This window comes from Schistocerca serialis, chromosome 1, assembly GCF_023864345.2.
Source record: "Schistocerca serialis cubense isolate TAMUIC-IGC-003099 chromosome 1, iqSchSeri2.2, whole genome shotgun sequence".
In the NCBI taxonomy this organism is placed as follows: Eukaryota; Metazoa; Arthropoda; class Insecta; order Orthoptera; family Acrididae; genus Schistocerca; species Schistocerca serialis.
The window spans coordinates 639,235,131-639,257,321 of NC_064638.1; the positions used below are offsets into that span (position 1 = coordinate 639,235,131).

At 43.8% G+C, this 22,191-nt stretch overlaps 1 protein-coding gene across 1 annotated transcript in view; it reads right to left on the bottom strand.

The window, feature by feature from the left end:
- Positions 1-565: 565 nt before the first annotated feature.
- The window catches only part of LOC126478724 (multiple inositol polyphosphate phosphatase 1), a 213,510-nt gene continuing 191,884 nt past the window's right edge, over positions 566-22,191 (bottom strand). Inside the window, 2 exon segments of the mRNA XM_050103725.1 lie at positions 566-910; positions 18,495-18,704. Of these exon segments, the coding sequence (XP_049959682.1) occupies positions 754-910; positions 18,495-18,704 (367 nt within the window). The 3' untranslated portion in view covers positions 566-753.

Below are 22,191 nucleotides of genomic sequence, written 5' to 3' on the forward strand. Positions count from 1 at the left end.
GCCGGCGGCCAGTTTTTATGTCTAAGACTTTATATACATACTATGTAATTGTTGGTGGCTGGATTTGAACTGGTAGAAGATGCTCCCATCATTTAACATTTGTCTTGCCATTTTCTAAGGGCTATGAAATGGGAGTGCCACATTTTGTGTTTTTGTACAATGTGTGGAGCATATGTAAGTGTGTCAGACTGACGTGCATACCTGAACAATGGGACACACATATTGGAACAACAAATAAAATTTTGAACACAATCCCAAATTGACACTAGTTTATAAACTGACAGATGTGTATAGCAGTCCATAATGCTACAATGTAAATGCCATAAATACATTTTCTCACAAAACAATATACTTAAACACACACAGCTCCAAAATTGTGCTGTTGCTATTGTTGCACTCTTGTAGCATTTGACTGTATAATTCTGACAGTGCTGACACAGACATTATGTGTTACTCATTAGAAACCACTCAATTCTGTTAATTGTGGTACTAAACAATAATAAAATGAAAATGGATTTACAGTTTCATCACACATTCTTATTGGTTACTGAAATAGAAATAACAATGAAAAATATGCATGAAAATCTATTTCTCTTTACAGAAAATATACCAATTTGTGTGTTTCAAATACAGAATTTATAAAATAGCAATCTGAATATATTTAAGGTTTACACAGATAAATCTGTCACAATCATTTAGTCAATTCTAAAAATATACAAAAATATATTGTTGAACTTATGGGTAATGGTTGTATCACAGTGCACACATCTCCAGGAAGTTGCAGTTCTCAAGGCTCTCACTATAAAGTTGTCTAAACAGTGCTACAGGGCACAGGAGATCTTGTGGGCATCCTGGGAGAACAACTGGCCGCTCTTGGTGCAGTGTCATCAACTTGGCTTCATTCCCACACCTGTCATGAAGGCCAAAACATTCAGTGTCTACAAATTATCATTATAATTCTTACATTGTGTTACATGTCATGCTTATATGGGTATACCAAAAGCTTCCCAAATCTACATGCATATTTCATTTAACTGGATACAGCAGGGGCAGAACAAACACACAAAAAACTGTAGTAATTGGCAACCTTTCAGAGCCAGTGGTTCCTTCTTCAGACAGAAGTATTGAAGGGGAAGGAAGAAGGGTGAAGAAAAAGGACTGGAGAGGTCTAGAAAAAGAGGTAGATTTTGGGAAAGTCACCCAGAACTGCGCGTCAGGGAAGACTTACTGTATGGGAAGAGAAGGAAGGACATTGTTGGGGACTGCACCAAACGAGATTTGAAAACCTGAGTGCTTAAATGTGTACGACAGGGTAATATGCAAGACAGAGATTACTACCAAAACATCATGCATGAGTTAATAAGAGTGAAAAGGTAAGTGCACTGTACATAACAGAGGTGGGAGGGAGGTGGTGAAAAACAGACAAGAAAGACAGTGAAAGATGTAGAAAACGGAGTGAAGCAAAGGGTAGCTACAGTGAAAAAATGCTGAGAAGGAAGAAATTAACATAAATTAAGGCCAGGTGGGTGGACATGTTGTAGTGTTAGTTCCCATCTGTGAAGTTCAGGGAAATTGGTGTCTGGGGGAAGAATCCAGATGGTGCATACGTTGAAACAGACATCGAGGTCACAAATGTCATGTTGTAGAGCAAGCTCTTCAATGGTATATTCCGAGTTGCCAGTATACACCCTCTGCCTATGCCCATTCAACCTAATTGATAATTTGGTGTTAGTCATGCCGATGTGGAATGCCAAACGGTGTTTACATAACAGTTGGTATATGACGTGTCGTTTCACTGGTGGCTTTCCCTTTGATAGTATATGTTTCACCAGTTATAGGGCTGGTATAGGTGGTGGTAGGAGGATGCGTAGGACAAGTCTTGCAGCGGAGACAGTCACAGAGGTAGGAGCCATAGGTTAGGGAGAGGAGTGCAAAAGGACCATAAGGTCTGTGAAGATTATTGCGGAGATTGGAAGGGCGACAGAAAACTATTCTAGGTGTGGTGGGCAAAATTTCAGACATAATGGATCTCATTTCACGGCATGATTTTAGGAAGTCATGACCCTGTCAAAGTAGGCGATTAACACATTCCAGACCAGGATAATACTGAGTCACCAATGGTGTGCTCCAAAGCTGTTTTGTGGAGGGATCAGCAGAACCAGGATTGGATGTGATGGCTCGGGAAATATGCTTTTTAACTGGGATGGTGGGGTAAATATGTGCAGTGAAGGCTGGGGTGAGAATAGTTGTGTACTTCTGTAAAGAATTTGCATGCAAACAAATACATTTGGCCCGGATACCAAGGCTGTATGGGAGGGAATGTTTGACATGGAAAGGATGGCAACTGTCAAAATGTAAGTACTGTAGTTTGTTGGTTGGTTTAACAGGGACGGAAATGTGTAGCTGGCCTTCGCTGAGGACGAGATCAACGTCAAGGAAAGTGGCATGGGATTCGGAATAGGACCATATGAAATTTAACTGGGAGAAGGTATTCAGAGTTTCCAGGGATTTCAGCAGGTCAGCCTCACCATGAGTCCATATGGTAAAGATGTCATCAATGTATCTAAACCAAACCAGGGGCTGAAGACTTGTGGAGCCGAGGAAAGCTGCCTCCAAGCGATCCATGAAAAGGTTGGCATAGGAAAGAGCCATCCTGGTTCCCATGGCAGTACCCCTGATCTGTTTATACATCTGCTGCTCAAAGGTGAAGTAGTTATTGGTAAGTATAAAGTTTATTAAGCTGAGTAGGAAGGATGTCATAGGTTTCGAATCAGGTGAGCACTGACTGAGGAAATGTTCTGCGGCAGACAGAACATGTATGGGGGGGATGTTTATATACACGGAGGTGGCATCAATGGTGACAAGCAAGGTGTGTGGTGGGAGTGGGACAGGCATGGATTTCAGACGATCTAGGAAATGGTATCTTTGATGTATGAGGGCAGTCTTTGTACTATGGGTTGCAGGTGTTGATCAACTAAGACAGATATACATCTGGTGGGTGCTTTGAAGCCAGCAACTATACAAAAGATCGGTGAGTCACAACACTTTTCCCCCCTTTGAATTTTTTGCACTGGCCTTGATGGAGGTGGCCTGTAGATTGCTAATGTACATAGGTGGTGTTTAACTGGCCGTAAAGTCTCGAGGAGGAGGCTTCCCGTACGGACATAAGTGTCCCCGATGATAACAGGTCGAGATGACAGGAGACGTGGGGGTCGAATCTGCTGGGGCCCCGTGCCCCAATCTGCCCGTTGCGGCAGGTCTGGTTGTTATAACAACAAGGGTGATGTGTCGGCGTCCATAGGAGAAGGAGGCAAGTAGAGTTGCTCCGACAGATGATGGTCATATGGTTCCTGCACGGGCACGTCTCCTGGTGGCGTCAGTTCTTGTGCGAGCACCAAGATGATGGTGAGAGGACTGCGTTGTGAGTAATGAGAGATTCCAGTATCCCGAGCGTCAGGTGGAGCCGAAGGTGGTGTAGCAGCATTCAGAACAGGCGTTGCCGGCACACGAGGCCGAAGCTGGTCCAAATGACGCACTGCAACACCCGTGTCCGTCCGGATTTCATACAGGCGTCAGCCACGGTGTCATAAGATGTGGCCAGGACTCCATTTTGGCCACCTGCCATATCCCCGTACCCATACAAGGTCCCTGGCGGTGAATCAGCCAAGCAAAGGCACCCGCGGCCATGAGGTGGAAGGCCGCAGAAGATGAAGAAGCGTGCGGGGCTGTCGGCCATGTAAGAGCTCAGCCAGGCTGTGGTCGTCCATGGGAGTGAAACGGTAAGAAGCCAGAAATTTGGAGAAGTGCATCATCAGCAGCAGAAGAAGTCAGGAGTTTCCTCATCTGAGCCTTAAATGTGCAGACCGGTCGTTCAGCCTCACCGTTTGACTGTGGATGGAACGGAGGGGCCGTGACATTCATGAGTCCATGACGGGCACAAAAATCCGCAAAATCGGAAGAGGCAAATTGTGGACCATTATCAGTAACAAGAGTGGAGGGAAGGCCTTCCAAAGAGAAAATGCGAGCTAGAGCATTGTTGGTTGCCGCAGCGGTAGGCGATGTGCAACGGTCAATGAAAGGAAAGTTAGAGTAGCTGTCAATAACGAGAAGCCAATAAGTACCTAAAAAAGGCCCTACAAAGTCAGCATGAATACGCTCCCAGGGCTTCTCAGGCAGAGGCCATGGTGACAAAGATGACTTCGGGGCAGTGGCCTGTGACGCACAAGGGCCGCAGGCAGTGACCATGTGTGCGATTTCAGAGTCGATGCCAGGCCAGTACACATGATGGCATGCCAGAGATTTTATGCGAGAGACACCCCATTGCCCATGGTGAAGGAGGCGCAAGACCGAAGCATGCAAAGACGCAGGTACCACAACACGTGGTGAAACATTGTCGGTGGAAAGCAGGATAACACCATCCCTAGCTGTGAGGTGGTAACGCAAAGTGTAGTAGTTCCGCAACAGATCAGAAGTCTTAGCGGATGGATGATCTGGTAAATCCTTCTGAATACAGCTTAAAACCCAGGAGAGGGTAGGATCAGAACCCGTAGCAGCCGCCAGCCGGTCCCCGGTGATAGGGAACCCGTCCACAACCCGCAGCTCGGCAACATGCAGGTGGAAACACAAAAGTTCGTCCCTATCGAATGCCAAATCAGGACCCATGGGAAGGCGAGACAGTGCATCAGCATTCGCATGTTGAGCCGTCAGCTGGAAATGAATCTCATAATTGAAACGAGACAAGTAAAGAGCCCAACGCTGGAGGCAGTGTGCAGCCTTGTCGGGAAGTGACGTTGATGGATGAAACAAGGAAACAAGTGGTTTGTGGTCCGTAACAAGATGAAATTTGGATCCATAGAGAAAAACAACAAACTTTTGAAGAGCATAAATAACGGCCAAAGCTTCTTTTACAATTTGAGAATACTTTCGTTGGGCATCTGTGAGCGTTTTAGAGGCATAAGCAATAGGTTGTTCAGAACCGTAAGAAAAACGGTGCGCAAGGACTGCACCAACCCTGTATTGAGAGGCCTCCGTGGCAAGAACAAGATGTTGGCCAGGTCAATAAGTAGCCAGGCACGGGGCCTGTTTCAGCATAGTCTTCAATTTCTGGAAAGCCGCATCGCATGACGCGGACCAGTGAAAGGATGGATGGATGGATGGATATGGTGTTATGGGTGCTCAAGAGTGTAGTCTTTAGCGCCCGAACAGAAAACAACAACGGACGAGTGTCACTAAAATGCAGCAAGTGCAAAAATAGGACTAAAATTAAAGGTGACAGTCTACATAGGCAGTGTGCACGTCAACAGTAGCAAAGTGGAAAGCAGCACATAAAGAGGAGAACTGCAAGAGAACGTAGGGGAAGGGGTTAAAATGAAACACATAGCACATGTTTGGAATTGGCCTATTACAAGAATAAAAAGGAGTGGTCAGCCACTCGGCAACACACTAAAAATTCCAACCTAAAATTTTAGGCTGAAGCCCAGAAACATCACAGTACCTTAAAACTTTCTTGACACTCGCCTCGTCATCGGCTAAAATCAAGGGCAGATCCCCACTAATATTAACTTCCGCCCTGACAGAACGATATAAATCACACTCAACTAAAATGTGGCGTACAGTGATTCACACGCCACAGGCATCACACAGTGGGGGTTCCTCTCACCGTAGTAAGAAGTTATGCGTAAGAGGACAGTGCCCTATGCGAAGACGTGTAAGGGTCACTTCGTCACGCCTAGGTGACCGGCAGGAGGAACACCACGGCTGGATGGTGGGTTTCATCAACCGCAGCTTATTTTCCCTCACCGCCAACCATTCCTCCTCCCACAATTTCATATACTTCCGCCGCAGCACAGAAACGACACCTTGCAAAGGAATAGAACATTGTGTCACCTCCGGTAATCTGCAGGCATCCTTGGCAGCTCTATCAGCTTGTTCATTTCCTCGTAGGCCCACATGCCCTGGCACCCAGCAAAAGGACACTTGTTTGCCCTGTCGTTGGAGGATGTACAGTTGGTCATAAATCAGCTGTTCCAACTTCTCCGCTGGGTACAGGTTCTGCAGTGACAGTAATGCGCTCAGTGAGTCAGAGCAAATTAGGAAGTGTTTGCCCTGAGCACACCGTATCTGCTCCAATGCCTTCAGGATCGCATGAAGTTCTGTGGAAAAAACAGTATATTCCTGGGGAAGGCGAATCCTGATGACACGTTCAGGCTTAAAATTTGCCAAACCTAAAATCAGTGTGGGCCTCTGGAGGAACCAAGGTGGATATCTGCTCCAACCTCGACGTGAAACATTAAAACCAACCACACCCATTTCTAAAATGCAATCCTTTGCACGAATCCCATAGGGCCTTCTTGCTCGTTGCCGGTTGCGAAAAAGCCTTTCCAGTGGAGGCCGAGCAACAGTGTGGTATGCAGGTGTGTATGGTGTGGATAATGTTTGATAGTCCTGGCGCACCATTAGTAGATGCCACCGGAGGTGAAGTGGCGGTTCACCTGCCTCTGCACAGAGGCTCAGTATGGGGCTCGTTCTGAACGCCCCAGTGGCCAACCGAATCCCCTCATGGTGCACCACATCCAACAGCTTCAAATAAATGGGTCTTGCAGACCCATACACCGTGCATCCATAATCAAGCCAGGACCGCACGAAGGCTCTGTAAAACCGGAGCAGACAAGTCCTGTCTGCTCCCAATGTGTGGTGACTAAGACATTTTAAAATAGACAGCGCCTTAAGAGACTGTTTTTTCAGTTCCTTAATGTGTGACAGCCATCAAAAGTGAGGCCCAGAAACTTCACCGTGTCTTTAAAATTCAGGACCGTGTCCCTCATCCTCAACTCAGGCAAGTCAAAAATGGAACGAGAGCAGTTAAAAAGAACACACGCGGACTTATCAGTTGAAAACTTAAAGCCATTCTTCTGTGCCCATTCATCCAAACGTCGCAGAGTGAGTTGCAACTGACGAGTCGTCGTTGCAAGGCTTGAAGAAGAGCAAAATACAGAGAAATCGTCCACAAACAAGGAACACTGTACAGGACTTTTCACAACAGACTTAATACTATTAATAGCAATAGCAAAGACTGTCACATTTAAAACACTACCTTGAGGGACACCTTTCTCTTGTTCAAAGCGACTAGACAGTACGTCTCCGACTCGGTACCGAAAATAACGTGGTGACAGGAAGGACTGAATAAAATTGGGAAGACATCCACGAAAACCCCATTCGTGGAGCTGCCTGATGATAAGATGCCTCCAAGTAGTGTCGTATGCCTTTTCAATGTCAAAAAATATTCCCAAGAGGTGATGCTGGCGCAGGAAAGCCTGCTGTATAGCCGCCTCCAGGAGGGCCAGGTTATCAAAGGTGGAGCGATACCTCCTGAACCCACACTGAAAGCGACTAAGGAGTTGTCTGGATTCTAACATCCAGACAAGGCGGCGGTTGACCATCCGCTCCAAGGTCTTTCCCAAGCAGCTAGTGAGGGCAACACTACGGTAACTACCCGGCATGTGCGGTCTTTCCCAGGTTTTAAAAGAGGAATTAAAATTGCTTCACGCCATGAGTCGGGGAAGTGACCAGACATCCAAACAATATTAAAAAGTCGGAGGAGGATTTCTTTATTTCTCTCTGTGAGGTGCCGCAGCATGCTATAGTGGATTATATCCTGACCAGGAGATGTATCACGAGCCCCAAACAATGCAGAATCCAGTTCCCACATGGAAAATGGGCAGTTGTACTCTTCTGTATTGGGTGAGCAGAAGTCAAAACTGCTCCTCTCAGCAGCCACTCTGTGGGGCTGGAAAGCTGGATTCTGACTGGCGGTTGCAGTAATAGCTGTAAAATGAGCCGCCATAGACTGGGCAATATCTTTTGGGGTCGTTTGGAGAGTACCATTCCACATTATAGCAGCCATATGGCACCTCCCACCTCTCCCAGAAATCCTCCTGATGGTCTCCCATACAATGGAACTTCGTGTAGAACGATTAATGGTGTTCAGGAACTGCTGCCACGACCTCTTCTTGCTCTCTCGTATAATCCGACGACACTTTGCCCTTGCCACCCGAAAGGCTGCAAGGTTCTCTACAGTTGGCCGGCATTTGAACCTATGCAGGGCTGCCCGCCTAGCCCTGATTGCAGAGCAGCATTCGTCGCTCCACGAAGGGACAGGCTGCTGCTTCAGTTGTCCTGTGGACTGTGGGATGGATGCTTCACTGGCGCAGTGGATCACTTCAGTAATATGATCCACCCATTCATGGACACTGACCCGATGTTCAAACTGGGCTAGTTGACTATACAGTGCCCAGTTGGTTCTACCGAGCACCCATCGAGGCGGTTTCCTTTCCGGTTCCACTGCATGTGGCAGGTGAATCCAGATGGGAAAGTGATCGCTGCCGTATAAGTCATCAACCACTTCCCATGCAGCAGTGTGGGCGATGGCTGGAGAGCAAAGCGATAGACCAATGGCAGAGAACGACCCAGTTGCAAAGCAAAAATGCATGCTTTGACCTGTATTTAGCAAATAGGCACTGGAAGACAGAAGAAGCCTCTCGATTGCTCTACCCCTAGGGTAAATATTCACAGAGCCCCAAAGCATATTGTGTGCATTAAAATCACCACAGAGGATGAAGGGGTGGGGGAGCTGTGTAATAAGATCACTGAGAGCCTCTTCGTCGAGCACATCATGTGGGGGCAGGTAAAGCGAACATACTGTTAGCATATGACGCACATGTACTAATATTGCAACTGCCTGTAAATTCGTCGTGAGGGAGAGAGGCAAGGAGTGGTAGTCGGTGTTGACAAAGATACCTAGTCCTCCTCAAGTTCTCTGTCCACTCAGGTCGTCCTTTTTGTGGAGGACATAACCACGTAGCTCAGGGGTGTATGTTTCACTGAAATTTGTCTCTTGCAGACATACACACATAGGTCTATCCTGAATCAATAGACGTAGTTCCTCCACATGTGTCCTGAACCCTTGCAGGTTCCATTGCAATATGGGAGCCATCACGGTGGTTGTATTTTCTGCCTCTCTTTCCGCCGAGGTAGGGAGACTGCAGCCGGTGGAGGCTCAGTCTTGGGGCGAGATGATTGCCCCATATTCTCAGACTCCATCAGCTCTGGGGAAGAGTCTGATGAAGTGTCTAGTGGGACCACATTAACATGATCCGAGGGTTTACCAGCCGATTTAATCTGTTGGTGCTGCTTGACGTGTGCTTTCCTTTGTTTAGGGGGCTTTGCTAGAACTGGAGCAGGAGTGTTTATGACCATGCTGGGCTTTGGAACAGCCTCAGGAATCGGAGATGCCTTGGGCTCTTCAATGTTAGCTACTGTACCTTTCTCTGCTGTTCGAGGAGGGGCTACAGGCTCTGATACACTTGCTGCCTTGCAAGTGCACTGACACATGCAGGTGTTCTTGCCAACACTAACAACCTCCGTCCGTGTAGATGCATCGACTTTTGGAGGTGGCTTCTGAACAATGGAAGCAAAAGACGTAATGAATGTGGGTGGCTGCATGGCCTTAAAGATCTTTTTGGCTTCACTGTAGGGGATACACTTAGTCGTTTTTATTTCTTGTATTTTACATTCCTCTAGGAAGATTCTACAGTCCCTACTCCAAACAAGGTGGCTTTCAGAACAGTTTATACATCTGACAGGCGACGAACAGTCAATTCCGTCATGGGCAGCCTTACTGCAGTTGCCACACATCGCTTCTCCTTTACACCCTAGAGTTGTATGCCCAAAACACTGGCACTTAAAACAGCGCATTGGGTTTGGGACATACAACTGGACGTTTAGTTGAATAAATCCTGCCTTGACGTGTTCTGGGAGTTTGGGGGTATTGATAGTAAGAATGAAGGAATCAGATTTCACCAGGTTCCCATCCACCCTTTTCATGATGTTCTGAACGTCAACAATTCCCTCCTGAGCCCACTCACTCTTTAATTCTTCTACAGGAATGTCAACAAGGTCCCTACAGGTAACAACACCCTTACTGGAGTTCAGGGTGCTGTGAAGCTCTGTATCGATTGTGTATTCCCCCAAGCTTTTAGCTGTTTGAAGGTTAACTGCTTGCTGAGCAGTTGATGTTTCAACAAGCAGTGTCCCATTCCGTAAACGCTTCACTGATTTTAAAGTTCCAGCTATTCCTTCTAGACCCTTTTTATATAGAATGGCGAAACCTTTTCAAAGGAACCCTCTTTCCTTTTTATTATTAAAAACACATTCTGGTTGTCAGTATGTACTCTGTTACTCTGAACTGCTGTACGTTTGCTGACGCCTGATTAGGAGGACTGGCTAACCTAGCCCTCTTGTTGGATTGGGCAGTAGTGCCTACCAGCGGTCCACCCATCCCAATGGCCAGCAAAAAATTAGAAGGAGGAAAAGAGGAAGAATTCGTGGTATCCATGGTCGTCCCATGAGCAGCTAGGGAAACTTATGTCCATCCAGACAGAGCCCCGCATGCCTGGATAAGTCTTGTACAACTGAGGTGTGGCAGGTTCCCCAGAGGTTGCCCGCTAGCAACTGTTCCACCTCAACAGCCATGCATCTTGTTGGCGTGCAGGACACCTTAAGATTGGAGGGTTTTTTATAGAGGTATGTACCATCCTTGTGATCCAGGCAATCAAGCCAAGATCCCCGGTCCCTACGACACACAACATTCCACCGTTGCGCCACACGGTGGTCGCTGAAGCATGCCCAGAGCTTACGGTATCAGCAGACTGGCGGCGCACACCAGTCCACAGCTCGAGGACCCCAGGTTTGCCAAGCCCGTACCCAGCAAACGAATGATGAGCCCCCTGACGGCCCTGTGAAAGGGCCGCGTTTTTATGCAACAGGCGATGTAACGGCTGAGCCACCGAAGCAGCAGACGGTAATAACCTGTGATAGTATGCTATTTTCCCCAAGAAGGCCTGCAGTTCCTTCACAGATGTAGGGCGAGGAAGGGCATCGATCGCAGCGACAGTTTGCTGAGGCGGACGAATAACATCCCGAGAGAGTTGAAACCCCAAGTACATGATAGATGCCTGAAAAAATTTCGATTTCTGAAGATCACACTTAAGACTGGCAGTCTGTAAGACATGAAAAAGTGTGAGGAGATTCTGAAATGTTCGTCAGCGGTGGAGACAGTGACAACAATGTTGTCCATGTAATTTATACGCCCAGGGACAGGGAGCAATAATTGTTCCAAGAATCGCTGAAAGAGAGCAGGGGTGCTGGCAACCCCGAATGGCAATCGTTGGTATTGATAGAGGCCGAAAGGCGTGTTAAGGACCAGGAACTGGCGGGAAGCAGCGTCAAGAGAAAGTTGATGATAAGCTTCTGATGGGTCAAGTTTAGAAAAATGCTGGCCTCCATCAAGTTTAGTGAACAATTCTTCAGGTTGTGGCATAGGGTAAGTGTCAATGAGGCATTGAGAATTTACGGTGGATTTGAAATCGCCACAGAGATGAATACCACCATTGGGCTTAGCAACGACAACGACAGGAGAGGACCACTCTCTGGAAGTGACAGGAAGCAAGACCCCTGAAGCAGTGAGATGATCCAGCTCCCGTTTGACCTGATCACGAAGGGCCACAGGAATGGGCCGAGCCCAAAAAAACTTAGGCCGCGCAGTGGGTTTGAGCGTAATATGAGCTTCAAAGTCGTTTGCATGGCCTAACCCAGGAGAAAAAAGGGACAGAAATGTCATCAACAAGGAATCCAATTGAGCATAAGGAATAGCATCAGAGACGATATTGACAGAGTCATCTATGGAGAACCCAAAAACGCAAAAGGCATTGAAACCAAAGATTCTCCACATTACTATGGTCGACTACAAATATGGGAACAGCGCGACGGATTTGTGAGATACCTCAGCATCAAATTGTCCCAAGAGAGAAATCTTCTGTTTGTTGTACGTCCGTAATCGCCTAGTGACAAGTGATAGGATTGGAGAACCCAACTGAAGATACGTTTGAGAATTGATGATAGTGGCAGCAGAACCAGTATCCACCTGCATGCGAACATCCCGACCAAGTATTTGGACAGTGAGGAATAACTTCCCTGAAAGGGAAGAAGTACCATTGACAGACAACACACAAGTAAAATCATCATCACATTCATGAACATCAGCTATGCGGTCGGATTTGCAAACGGATGACACATGACCCTTCTTTTTGCATTTGTGACACATGGCCCAACATTGGGGACAATCCTCCCGTGAATGTTTCGTAAAATACCGCGGACATGAAGGAAGTTGCCGTGGGTTTTGCTGCAGTTTCTTAGAGGTTTGTTTACGGTTAGGCCGAGGCTGCGCTTGGGAGCGTACTGCAGCCATGTCGGCCGGCAGGGACACGCTGCACGCTTCGTCAACAGCACACAGAGGTTGTACTTCCCTGACGTCACCCCATGCCTCTATTTGCGATCCAGAAGCACGAGAAATTTCAAAAGACTGAGTGATGGATAGGACTTCATCTAGAGTCGGATTTGCCAACTGGAGGGCATGTTGCCTAACTTCTTTGTCGGGCGCCGACCAGATAACAGCATCCCATACCATGGAATCGGCGTAGGATTCTTTGTGAACATCAGTAACAAATTGACACTTTCGAATGAGGCCATGAAGTTCAGCAGCCCAAGCATGATAGGATTGATTCGGTTGTTTTTGACAACAATAAAAGGCAACACGAGAGGCTGCCACATGCATATGCTTTTGAAAATATACGGACAGAAGTGAGCACATTTCAGCAAAGGACAAAGACGCAGGATCTTTCAAAGGAGCCAATTGCAACAACAACCGTTACATTTGATGTGAAATCCATGAAAGGAACAGAGACTTACATGTTTGTTCGTCTTCGACATGAAATGGCAAGAAGTGCTGTCGAAGAGGTTTTTCGTAATCATACCAGTCTTCCACCATCTCATTGTAAGGAGGAAAAGGAGGTAGAGACAACGATGAGAGACGCCCCACATTGGATGCCGCAACGAAATCACAAATCCCAGATGTGAGAAGTGTTTGCTGTCCAATGAGACCTTGCAATAGTTGCTCTAAAGTAGCCATAGAAACCTGTGGGCCAACGATGAAAAATAAAAATTCACTACCTCATCGCCAATTGTTATAATGTCAAGTTGAACAAATATATTTCAAGGATGACACAATACATGTAAGTCACAGATCAAGTAAACAAAGTATGACGTGTGTACACGGTAACAGTCAAATCAGCACGGAGTCCAAGTCTATCGGCTGCTAGCTGGCTGGCCGCTTAGGTGGTGCTGCTGCTGCATGGCTGGCAGACAGCGCCGCATGTAGAGGATGCGCGTAACTGCGCGGCGGCACTTTGAAAGATCGGCGAGTCACAACAATTACGTGTGAAGGAAAGTAGGTCCTTCATCAAAACAGCATGATCAAATGCAGGTTCAGGGCTGAAAGTGAGGTCCTTAGACAATACAGATAATTCATGAGGGGAGAGTGCTTTGATGAGAGGTTAAGGGCACTGTACTGTTGTGACCGGTTCTTGGGATTATGTTTTATTCTTGGTCTGGGAGGCAGTGGTGAAGGCTGTGGGATGCTGAGGAGGTTGGCCAAGTTCGGTTCATAGGGTAGGAGTGGTGTTTGATGGTATAGCTGTTGAGGGAGTTGCAGAGGGATGGGAAGGGAAATACCACTGTTCAGGTAGTTTTGGAGAAGATGGGACAGCTTTCTGAGGTGAAGTCTGGCATGTCGTTGCAGTTTGATTTTCTCTATCCAATTAAATAATTTTGTCAGTTATTGATCTTTTCATTGTTACATATGTGAATTTCGTAATTCAGGGTGTATACGTGGACAAGGAAAAAAAGATTCCCGGATTTTTCCCGGATTTCGCGGTTAAAAATACACTTTCTCCAGGATGAAAACACACTTTTTCTGTGTTATTAAGTGGCAGTACCGGGTGATTAATTAGCATAACAAAGTAAGACAAAGCAAAGATGATGTTCTTTACAGGAAATGCTCAATACATCCACCATCATTCCTCAACAATAGCTGTAGCGAGGAATAGTGTTGTGACCAGCACTGTAAAGCATGTCTGAAGTTATGGTGAGGCATTGGCGTCAGATGTTCTCTTTCAGCATCCTAGAGATGTCGATCGATCACGATACACTTGCGACTTCAGGTAACCCCAAAGCCAATAATCGCACGGACTGAGGTCTGGAGACCTGGGAGGCCAAGCACGACGAAAGTGGCGGCTGAGCACACGACCATCACCAAACGATGCGCGGAAGAGATCTTTCATACATCTAGCAATATGGGGTGGTTTTAATAAAACCCCATGTCATTCCAAGCATGTGTGTCAATTTTTACCTCTCTATCTACATTATTCCGTGGTTTATTAAGTTTTCAAATTTATACTGACTTTTTGATCAACCGGTATATTTTCCCTCAGAACTATAAAACTTATCAATCCTTTGAATGGTTATGTTTTTATACACGGGCGTAGAATTTCCCGGCACTTTAGAAAACGAAACTCAGGGAAGAAAACCCCTTTTGGAAAGATTTTTGATGTGCAGCAACATGTACGCTGCAAATTTTCGTATTACGAAAGTATAAATTTGAATTCCACCAAACACCGCATGTTACTTTCCGAACGATTGTAATCGAGATTGAGATGCGCTTTTGTAAACCAGTCATAGCTTATGTCATGTGGTCCCGCCAGTCGATTACAGCGGTTATGTAGACCACAGGACACATGATGTAGTCAGCTAACAGCAACATCACTGTTAAGTAGTGCGTATACACAAACAGGAAAAGTTAATGTTTTGAATTAATATACATAGTGTTTCTACAAGAAAAGCAAAGCTTTCACATATAATATTGGTCTCTAGGGTTAATAAGCTGCAAGAGAAGCTAAACTTTCACATATAATGTTGATCTTTATTGCGCGTGTTACACTTTAACATATATCAGACAGATGTGCCAGTAAAAGTTTTAGCCAAGTCCAGCGACTTGTCGTCAAAGTTTTACACAAATAAATTAGCTACCGCAGAGGAGAGCGAGCTTCCCGTAGCACTGCATCAATTTGCTCATAATAACGACATGAATGTCTGATCTGAGTTCGAAATGGCTCGTCATCAAACGCTCTGTCATTTAAGAAATTCATCGTACATTCTCACACGTAGTTCAGCCTGCGTAAAAGGAAATTTACTTTGAAAGTAACACTTTTCAAACCACCATTCGCAGTATTTTCCTGCGACCTGTTAGAAATAGGTTCGTTTCAGTAGTCGTCAGAGAGCGCCAGATAACAGGCGCCACCACGCTTTGGCAGCTGCTATGATGCAGGAAGCCTGTATGTTAGTACGTGTAAAACATTAAAAGATCTTACATTATGTCATAAAAAAAAAAACACATCAGAGGATAATCCAAGAGTATCGGAATTTCATGAACCACGCTAGAACGACACATTTAAAGTGTATACTTAAAGAGCACATTCGTATATCCAGATTCCCATTGAAGTAGGCCTCGATCTGATATTAAGCTTTTCAGTTTGGGTTTCGGGATGGAAATTTTCTTGGAGTACCAGTACTGTATTAACTCATTTTTTGATTCTTTATTATGGCATAATGCCATACATGCTAAAAGAGGAAAGTGTGCATTTGAAATGCAGCGAGCAGTTGAAATTAGCCAATAGTGTCGAAGTAAAAACTTCATTTCAAACACATTAACTGCCTCAGCGTAAAAAGTTAATAAAAACCAAATTTCTTTAGCAAACCGACAAAAATAACTTCATTGTTCTACAAGGCGATTAATGCAGGACTGTCAGAAACGTGGAAATAAAATAAAATCTGACACTAACAACATATATTAGCCTACTGTAATTATGTGAATGTATTTTAATTCACTTGCTAGTTCCCGGCCACAGAAATCCGTTTTGTTTTCATTTGAAGTGAGAGCAGTAAACGAAGAGGAAACAGCAAAATCACTAAACGTAAACACGGGTCACGTGGAGACTACACACTTCCCCACTATAACTGCTCTGCGCATCAACCCTGGATCTATGATATTTCCAAACCGGGGCAATACTAAGACGCCCCCTTTTCCCCCCTACCTCATGCGTTTGAGATAAAATGTCAAAAATTTTAAAAAATTGTGTTTTCAATAATATGTTCCTTTTGTAGCGCACATCTTTCTGGAGAGCCTGATACATAAAACATACATGTTTGAGGAAATATAAGACATGTTATTTGGTCTTAAGTGTGCCAGAGTGCAGTGCCACCCCTCTTCACACAGCATGTATTTCGCTCTGTGGATTTGAAACGTGTATATTTTGTACTGGATGCCATCAAACTATATTCAGGACAGTGCAAATTAAAATGTCCTGTGGTGCCTAAGAAAGAGAGAGAGAGAGAGAAAGAACTCGCATTTTGTAATCCAGGAGAAGAAGAACTATTCAGCAAATTTGCACTCTTTATTGCCTGTTAGCTAATTACTTTCTATTTTGGGTGACACAGAATTAAATATAGGACACATTCAACCATTAAGACAAGAGACAGTCAAGACAGTACACATTTCTTCAATCCTTAGCTCCTAGCACTGGATTCTCTCTAATCTTGCTACAGCTTTACATGGCATGCTTTCCTTTCTGCGAAAGAATCTGTTACCTCATCAAAGTTCATCAAACGGTTTGCTGCATGGAAAATCGAAATATCGTTGTCTAATACTGCATAAGCTGTTAATATAATAGTACCCAAGACTTGTATGGTTTCTTGATCTGATTATGTCTATTTTGTCACTGTCTGCTAGATAAATCAAAATAGGCCTTTCTAGCACTGCAGAAATTGTAACACACACCAAATAAACGAGATTGTTTTGGCACAAATGTTCATTTTTACAACACGACAGAATATAATTCACAAAGACCGACATAAAATGCCTATTAGGCCTACTACAAGCAAAAAGCTTTATGTTAGAAAATAGTTTCACATTTCATTCATATGCTCCAGTTTCTCGAGCATGAGTTCGAAAAGTAGTAGTATGAGATTTTTATATATATTTGGAATCGGCATATTCTTCCCTAGTTTCTGTAATGTCACAGTTTCTTCTCATTCTTCGTTCTAACAAACAATCTTGTCATGACTAATTCTGGAACTATTCCTGCCTTTGTCAAAACTTATTCGCCAGTTAACTTCACTAACGCCGCCAGAATCACTGGTTTACTCATCCCTGATTATTCTCTGGTTAGGCGTTGTTATGTTCGTACAAACCATTTTCCGCGCTACTTCCAGAACAGAACTTAAGCGGCTGATAGATGGGGACTATACAACTGGCCCTTACTAGTGTAATGATTTGACAAAATTTCATTTTCTTGGATACACCGAGAAGCTAATACGTAATCTTTCTCACCTGTTATTCCTGTTGGTCGTTTATTACCACTCTGGTAGTCTGACTGTGGATTTCCCTAGTAATTATAACAATGCTGATCATTCACAAACCCAATCAACAACATAATCAGACAGCGATTGGTGTTCACTCGTTCGGCTTTACTCCGCTCAGCTTGTACGGCCCGGTCCCTTTTGCCTGCAGGGAAGTCTAGTTCTAGATGTGAATAGGATTCCCCTGATAGACATCATGTACACTATGCACGCATTCAAAAATCAGCTTATGATTAATTCAGAAATCAACTTACAGAGTGTGTTCAAAAACCAACAAGGATGCATTTCAAAATAATATGAATAATCGATAGACCAACGTGCACTGGATGCTAGCCACGAATTCCCCCCCCCCCCCCCTCGCAATTGTCGCCTGTGTCAGACACCTCGGTTTGCTGCCCCCCCCCCCCCCCCCCACCAATGGATCCGGGCCTGCTGCACATGCGTGAATCTGGCAACTAGGGTGCACAAGTAAATTTTTTCCCGGTTGCATCTAGCTGCTTGCTGCGGCTACTTACACAGCCAACAGGCACATTTCTGTAGCCAGAAGGGGGAAAAGATACAACTCATACGCCACTCAACTGCACATGAGCATGGGCCCGCTCGTAACTGCTAAAATGAATCTAATATAAACAATTGTGATGTCATGCTCATCGGAGGCAATTTGTTGGTATGAAGGACTGCATAGTCTTCCTAAAGCCTTCAACACATTTTGCTGTTGACAAACACGTGTGTGAGCACTGTGTTCTGTTGCAGTATACGGCACATTTCCTTTGCAATTTATGTTTTATCTTCGTATTTTTTCTCATTCACGTTTCATTGTAGCAGTATTATCCTTTGTTAGATTATCGATTCTTACCAGTTGAAATTATAAAGATTTAACTGAAACTAAAACAACAAAAAATTCCATGAATTCTAAAAAATTCCCGGGTTTTTCCCGGTTTTCTCCTGGATGAAAAAATTCCCAGGTTTTTCCCGGATCTCCCAGTTGTCCCGGGTCGTATACACCCTGTAATTCTTATTACTATACAACATTTTATATGAATAAACACTTTATTTCACTACATCTGAATCAGATAATATGCCAAAACCACAAGAAATATCCAAATTAAAATCACTTTCATACTCACTGGAATAGAACAAATGCCAAATTAGAACCAAAGCTGTCAATTTTTCCAACACGCCACTTGCGCTGATTGGCCATTGAGTCATAGTTACTATGGAGCAAAACACCAGAATCCTTATATAGTCCTAGATGACACAGCAGTTTCAGCATGGTGCCAGAATGTGAAAAATAAACAACAGTTGTGTGTTGTCCACTTTCATTATCAGAGCTAGGCCTGAAACAAATAATGAGATGCACTTGAAATTAAAGAAGATGAAAATTTGAAGATGGATGAAGGCTCATTAAATCATCTTGAGTCATCCCAAAAAGATTTCATTACTGAAATTCACTGATGAATCACACATCCCATAAATTGTCTAATGTCATATATTCAGCTCCATGATTATAATACAGTAGCAAAAATATATTCCAACACACTAAAGCACATTAATTTGAATACCTGGTTAGATTTTTAATATTTTAATAAACAGTTTACTTATAGAATGACAGGAAAAAATTGTAGTATTCCATCTATAATTGACAATATGACACACAACAACTGGCAAAAACAGAGATTTGTGGTAAATCACAGGTCTGAAAAGTGATCATATATATGAAAATCAAGGATCACTTAACCCAACAGTTTCACAAAATGGAGGTATGAAACAAAGGGAAATTTATATGAACCCCCAGTTCAGTAATTCATCACTTGGCCACCTGAATATTGTGATGTATTTACAACACACCTATTCTGTGTTTTATTTATAAAATCTTATCAGTAGCCTGAATGTACTCTATATTTACAAACAGCTTTTTGAAGTTATTTTGTGTACTCTATTGCAGATATGTTAGCAGTTTGTTTAGTTTGTTAAAATGAGAGAAAAAGAAAGGTGTTTATGATTTTCCTTTAATTTGCTAAATTTACACTTAAAATTTCTTTGTTCTTTTACTATACCAACAGGTTACAGTTTATTCACAGTATATCATGGTTATGTTAATTATATGCTGTTCTAATGCTTACCATCTTTTGCACATGGTTAAGCTTCAGTGTGGAGATAGGATTCTGAGCTAGGAAGTGAAAGGTGGATGTGGTAAGAACTGAAGAGGGGGGGGGGGGGGGGGGGGGGGGGGGGAGGGGGGGAAACTATTTCACTTGACCACTGTGCTGCCTTGCTGAGTGCTGGTGGGTGGAAAACTGAAGCAGATGTTAAGTCAGAGAATCAAATTAAGGTCTTCGAACATGGAGTTTAATGCTTAACATACCATAAGTAATACAAACAATAAACATACAGTGGTTTACAATTATAAAATAACTTAGCTAAGGGTTACAGGCATAGTAAACACAAGGCGACAAATGTCAGTGATGTATATTTGCTCTGAAATCAGTAAGTGTAACAACTTCATGTAGCATGAAAACTCTATCTTTAACAATCTCCCAAAAGTAAAAAGAATCATTCTATACTTTATTGATATATTTTATTGATACAATGCAATACACCCAGATCAAATTATCCACTGACCTGGAAATGAGTCCTTGGTGAAATATTGAAAGATGTTAAGGTAGTGTGGTGGGATGCCATTGTGTTGGAAATGTACCTAGTGTTCCTGATTATCCTCATCAAACAGTGGAGTGAAAAGCAGTTCAGCAGATTTGAGTTCAGTCTTTGACTAAAACCCTTGCTAACTGATAATGTGCAAATAAACTTCACTGCCATCAGAATTCTACATCCGGTAAGGTGCACAAGCAGAAAACACTATAAGCTGTAGCAGTTTTTAGAGGAAAGCTTCCCTTCTAACTGATTTGACCACTGCGGTATGTGCTAATGGCCTAGTAGCAAAGGATGTGCAGAGTAAATGAAAAAATAAATAAAAAATAAAAAAATAATAATAAAAAATAAAAAAAACCACACATAACCTCTCTCTTGCCTTTGATCAGGAAGATGATTAGCTATCTATAATTTCCACATTTCATCAAAGTATAAAAATTACTAGTTGTTATGCAACTCAACATATTTTCATATTATTATCAAGTTAACATCTACTTGGAGAAATTAAGTAAACAAATATATTAATCTAACTGAAAAGTAATTAATTACAAACTGTTCACCTGAACATAGTAAAGAAATGGAACACTAGAAATAAAATAGTGTGTTCTTTTCTCAAAATGAAAACAAATTCAAATTGCTAAAATAATGTAAATGTGATAAAGGAAAAACAAAGCAGAAGAAACATTTCCTCTTCTAGCTCAGTACTTCTACAAAAGAAAAGGTAAATGTTAGGGTCTAATTCCACATTTAATTGTGCATAAGCAAAACTATACAGGATGAGGCTGCTAAGACAGGCCACCCCAAATATATCCAGAATGAATAAATGTACACAGCTCAAAACAATTCGGGGATAAGGTGAGATATAAGCAATAGACATATGGTAATGTATTTTATTTAGATATTGGTTACAACTGTAATTTGTGTGTAATACAGTACGATATTTTGTTGTCTCAACTCTTTACTTGAGGTTTACACGGCGTTTACGTAGAGCGAGGCACCATGGGGCTGCCGTAATAGTGAAACAGTCATTCTCGTTGCCCTCTAATAAGGTGTGTGGTCACCTTGGACGGCCAGTACAGTTGCACACCTGCGTGGCATGGACTGTATGAGGTTATCAATCAGCTCTTGAGGGATATTTGGCCATTCTTCCATGAGTGCAATATCCAGCTCTGCAACTGTTCAGGGAGGTGCTGGTTTGGCTGCAATTTGTCTGCCAAGTGCATCCCAGACATGCTCCGTCAGGTTTAAGTCCAGTGAACAAGCTGGCCACTCCATTCATTCAATTCCCTCAGCTCAAGCATGCTGTCCACCAGTGCAGCTCTGTGGGGATGAGTGTTATCATCCACCAAAAGGAATCTGTCTCCTATGGCACCAGCGTAGGGCACAACAAAAGGTCGAAGGATCTCGTCTCTATACCTCTGAGCAGTCAAAGCGCCATTCTGAATGGTAAAGACATCCGTATGTCCGCCAATACTGGCTCCTGCCTACACCATTCGTCCACCATAATGATATGGTGACGTTTTCTGCACATAAGCAGGATTGTTCAGAGTTCCAAGTTCTATCCACATTGAGGGAATGATGATTGACTGACTGAAAACAAAATCTTAACTCATCTGTGAACAGCACCCAGTGCCATTCGTTACGACTCCAATCCTGATGTTCCTCCACCCAGTTTTTGTGGGCTAAACGATGTCATGGTTTTAATGGGACACACACCATAGTCCTCGTGCATAGAGGCCACATTTCCAAAGGTGATTTTGGACTGTTTGTGTTGATATTGCGTGTCCTGTTGCTGCCTGGAGGGTGCGTTGCAGCTGAGTTGCATTCAGCCTCCTGTCTCGATGAGCTGTTAACCGGAGATACCGGTCATCTCTTGCTAATGTTACCTGTGGATGACCTAGGACTTGCTTTCTTTTAATGATTTCTGTTGTCTGAAATCGCATCCAGGCCCTGGAAATTACTATTTGGGACACTCCAATAGCTGCAGCCACCTCCCTCGTGTCTGTTCCACTTCCAACCGTCCTATGGCTCTCCATGGCATAGCTTCAGGTTAAGTCACGTTGCTGCTTTGCATGACCTGCTCACTACACAATCTTAAGCCAGCTGCTAGTGTAATTTGTGGTAGAGTAAACACAAGTCAACACCAACCCCCTCTGCAGCAACTTTCCATTATTA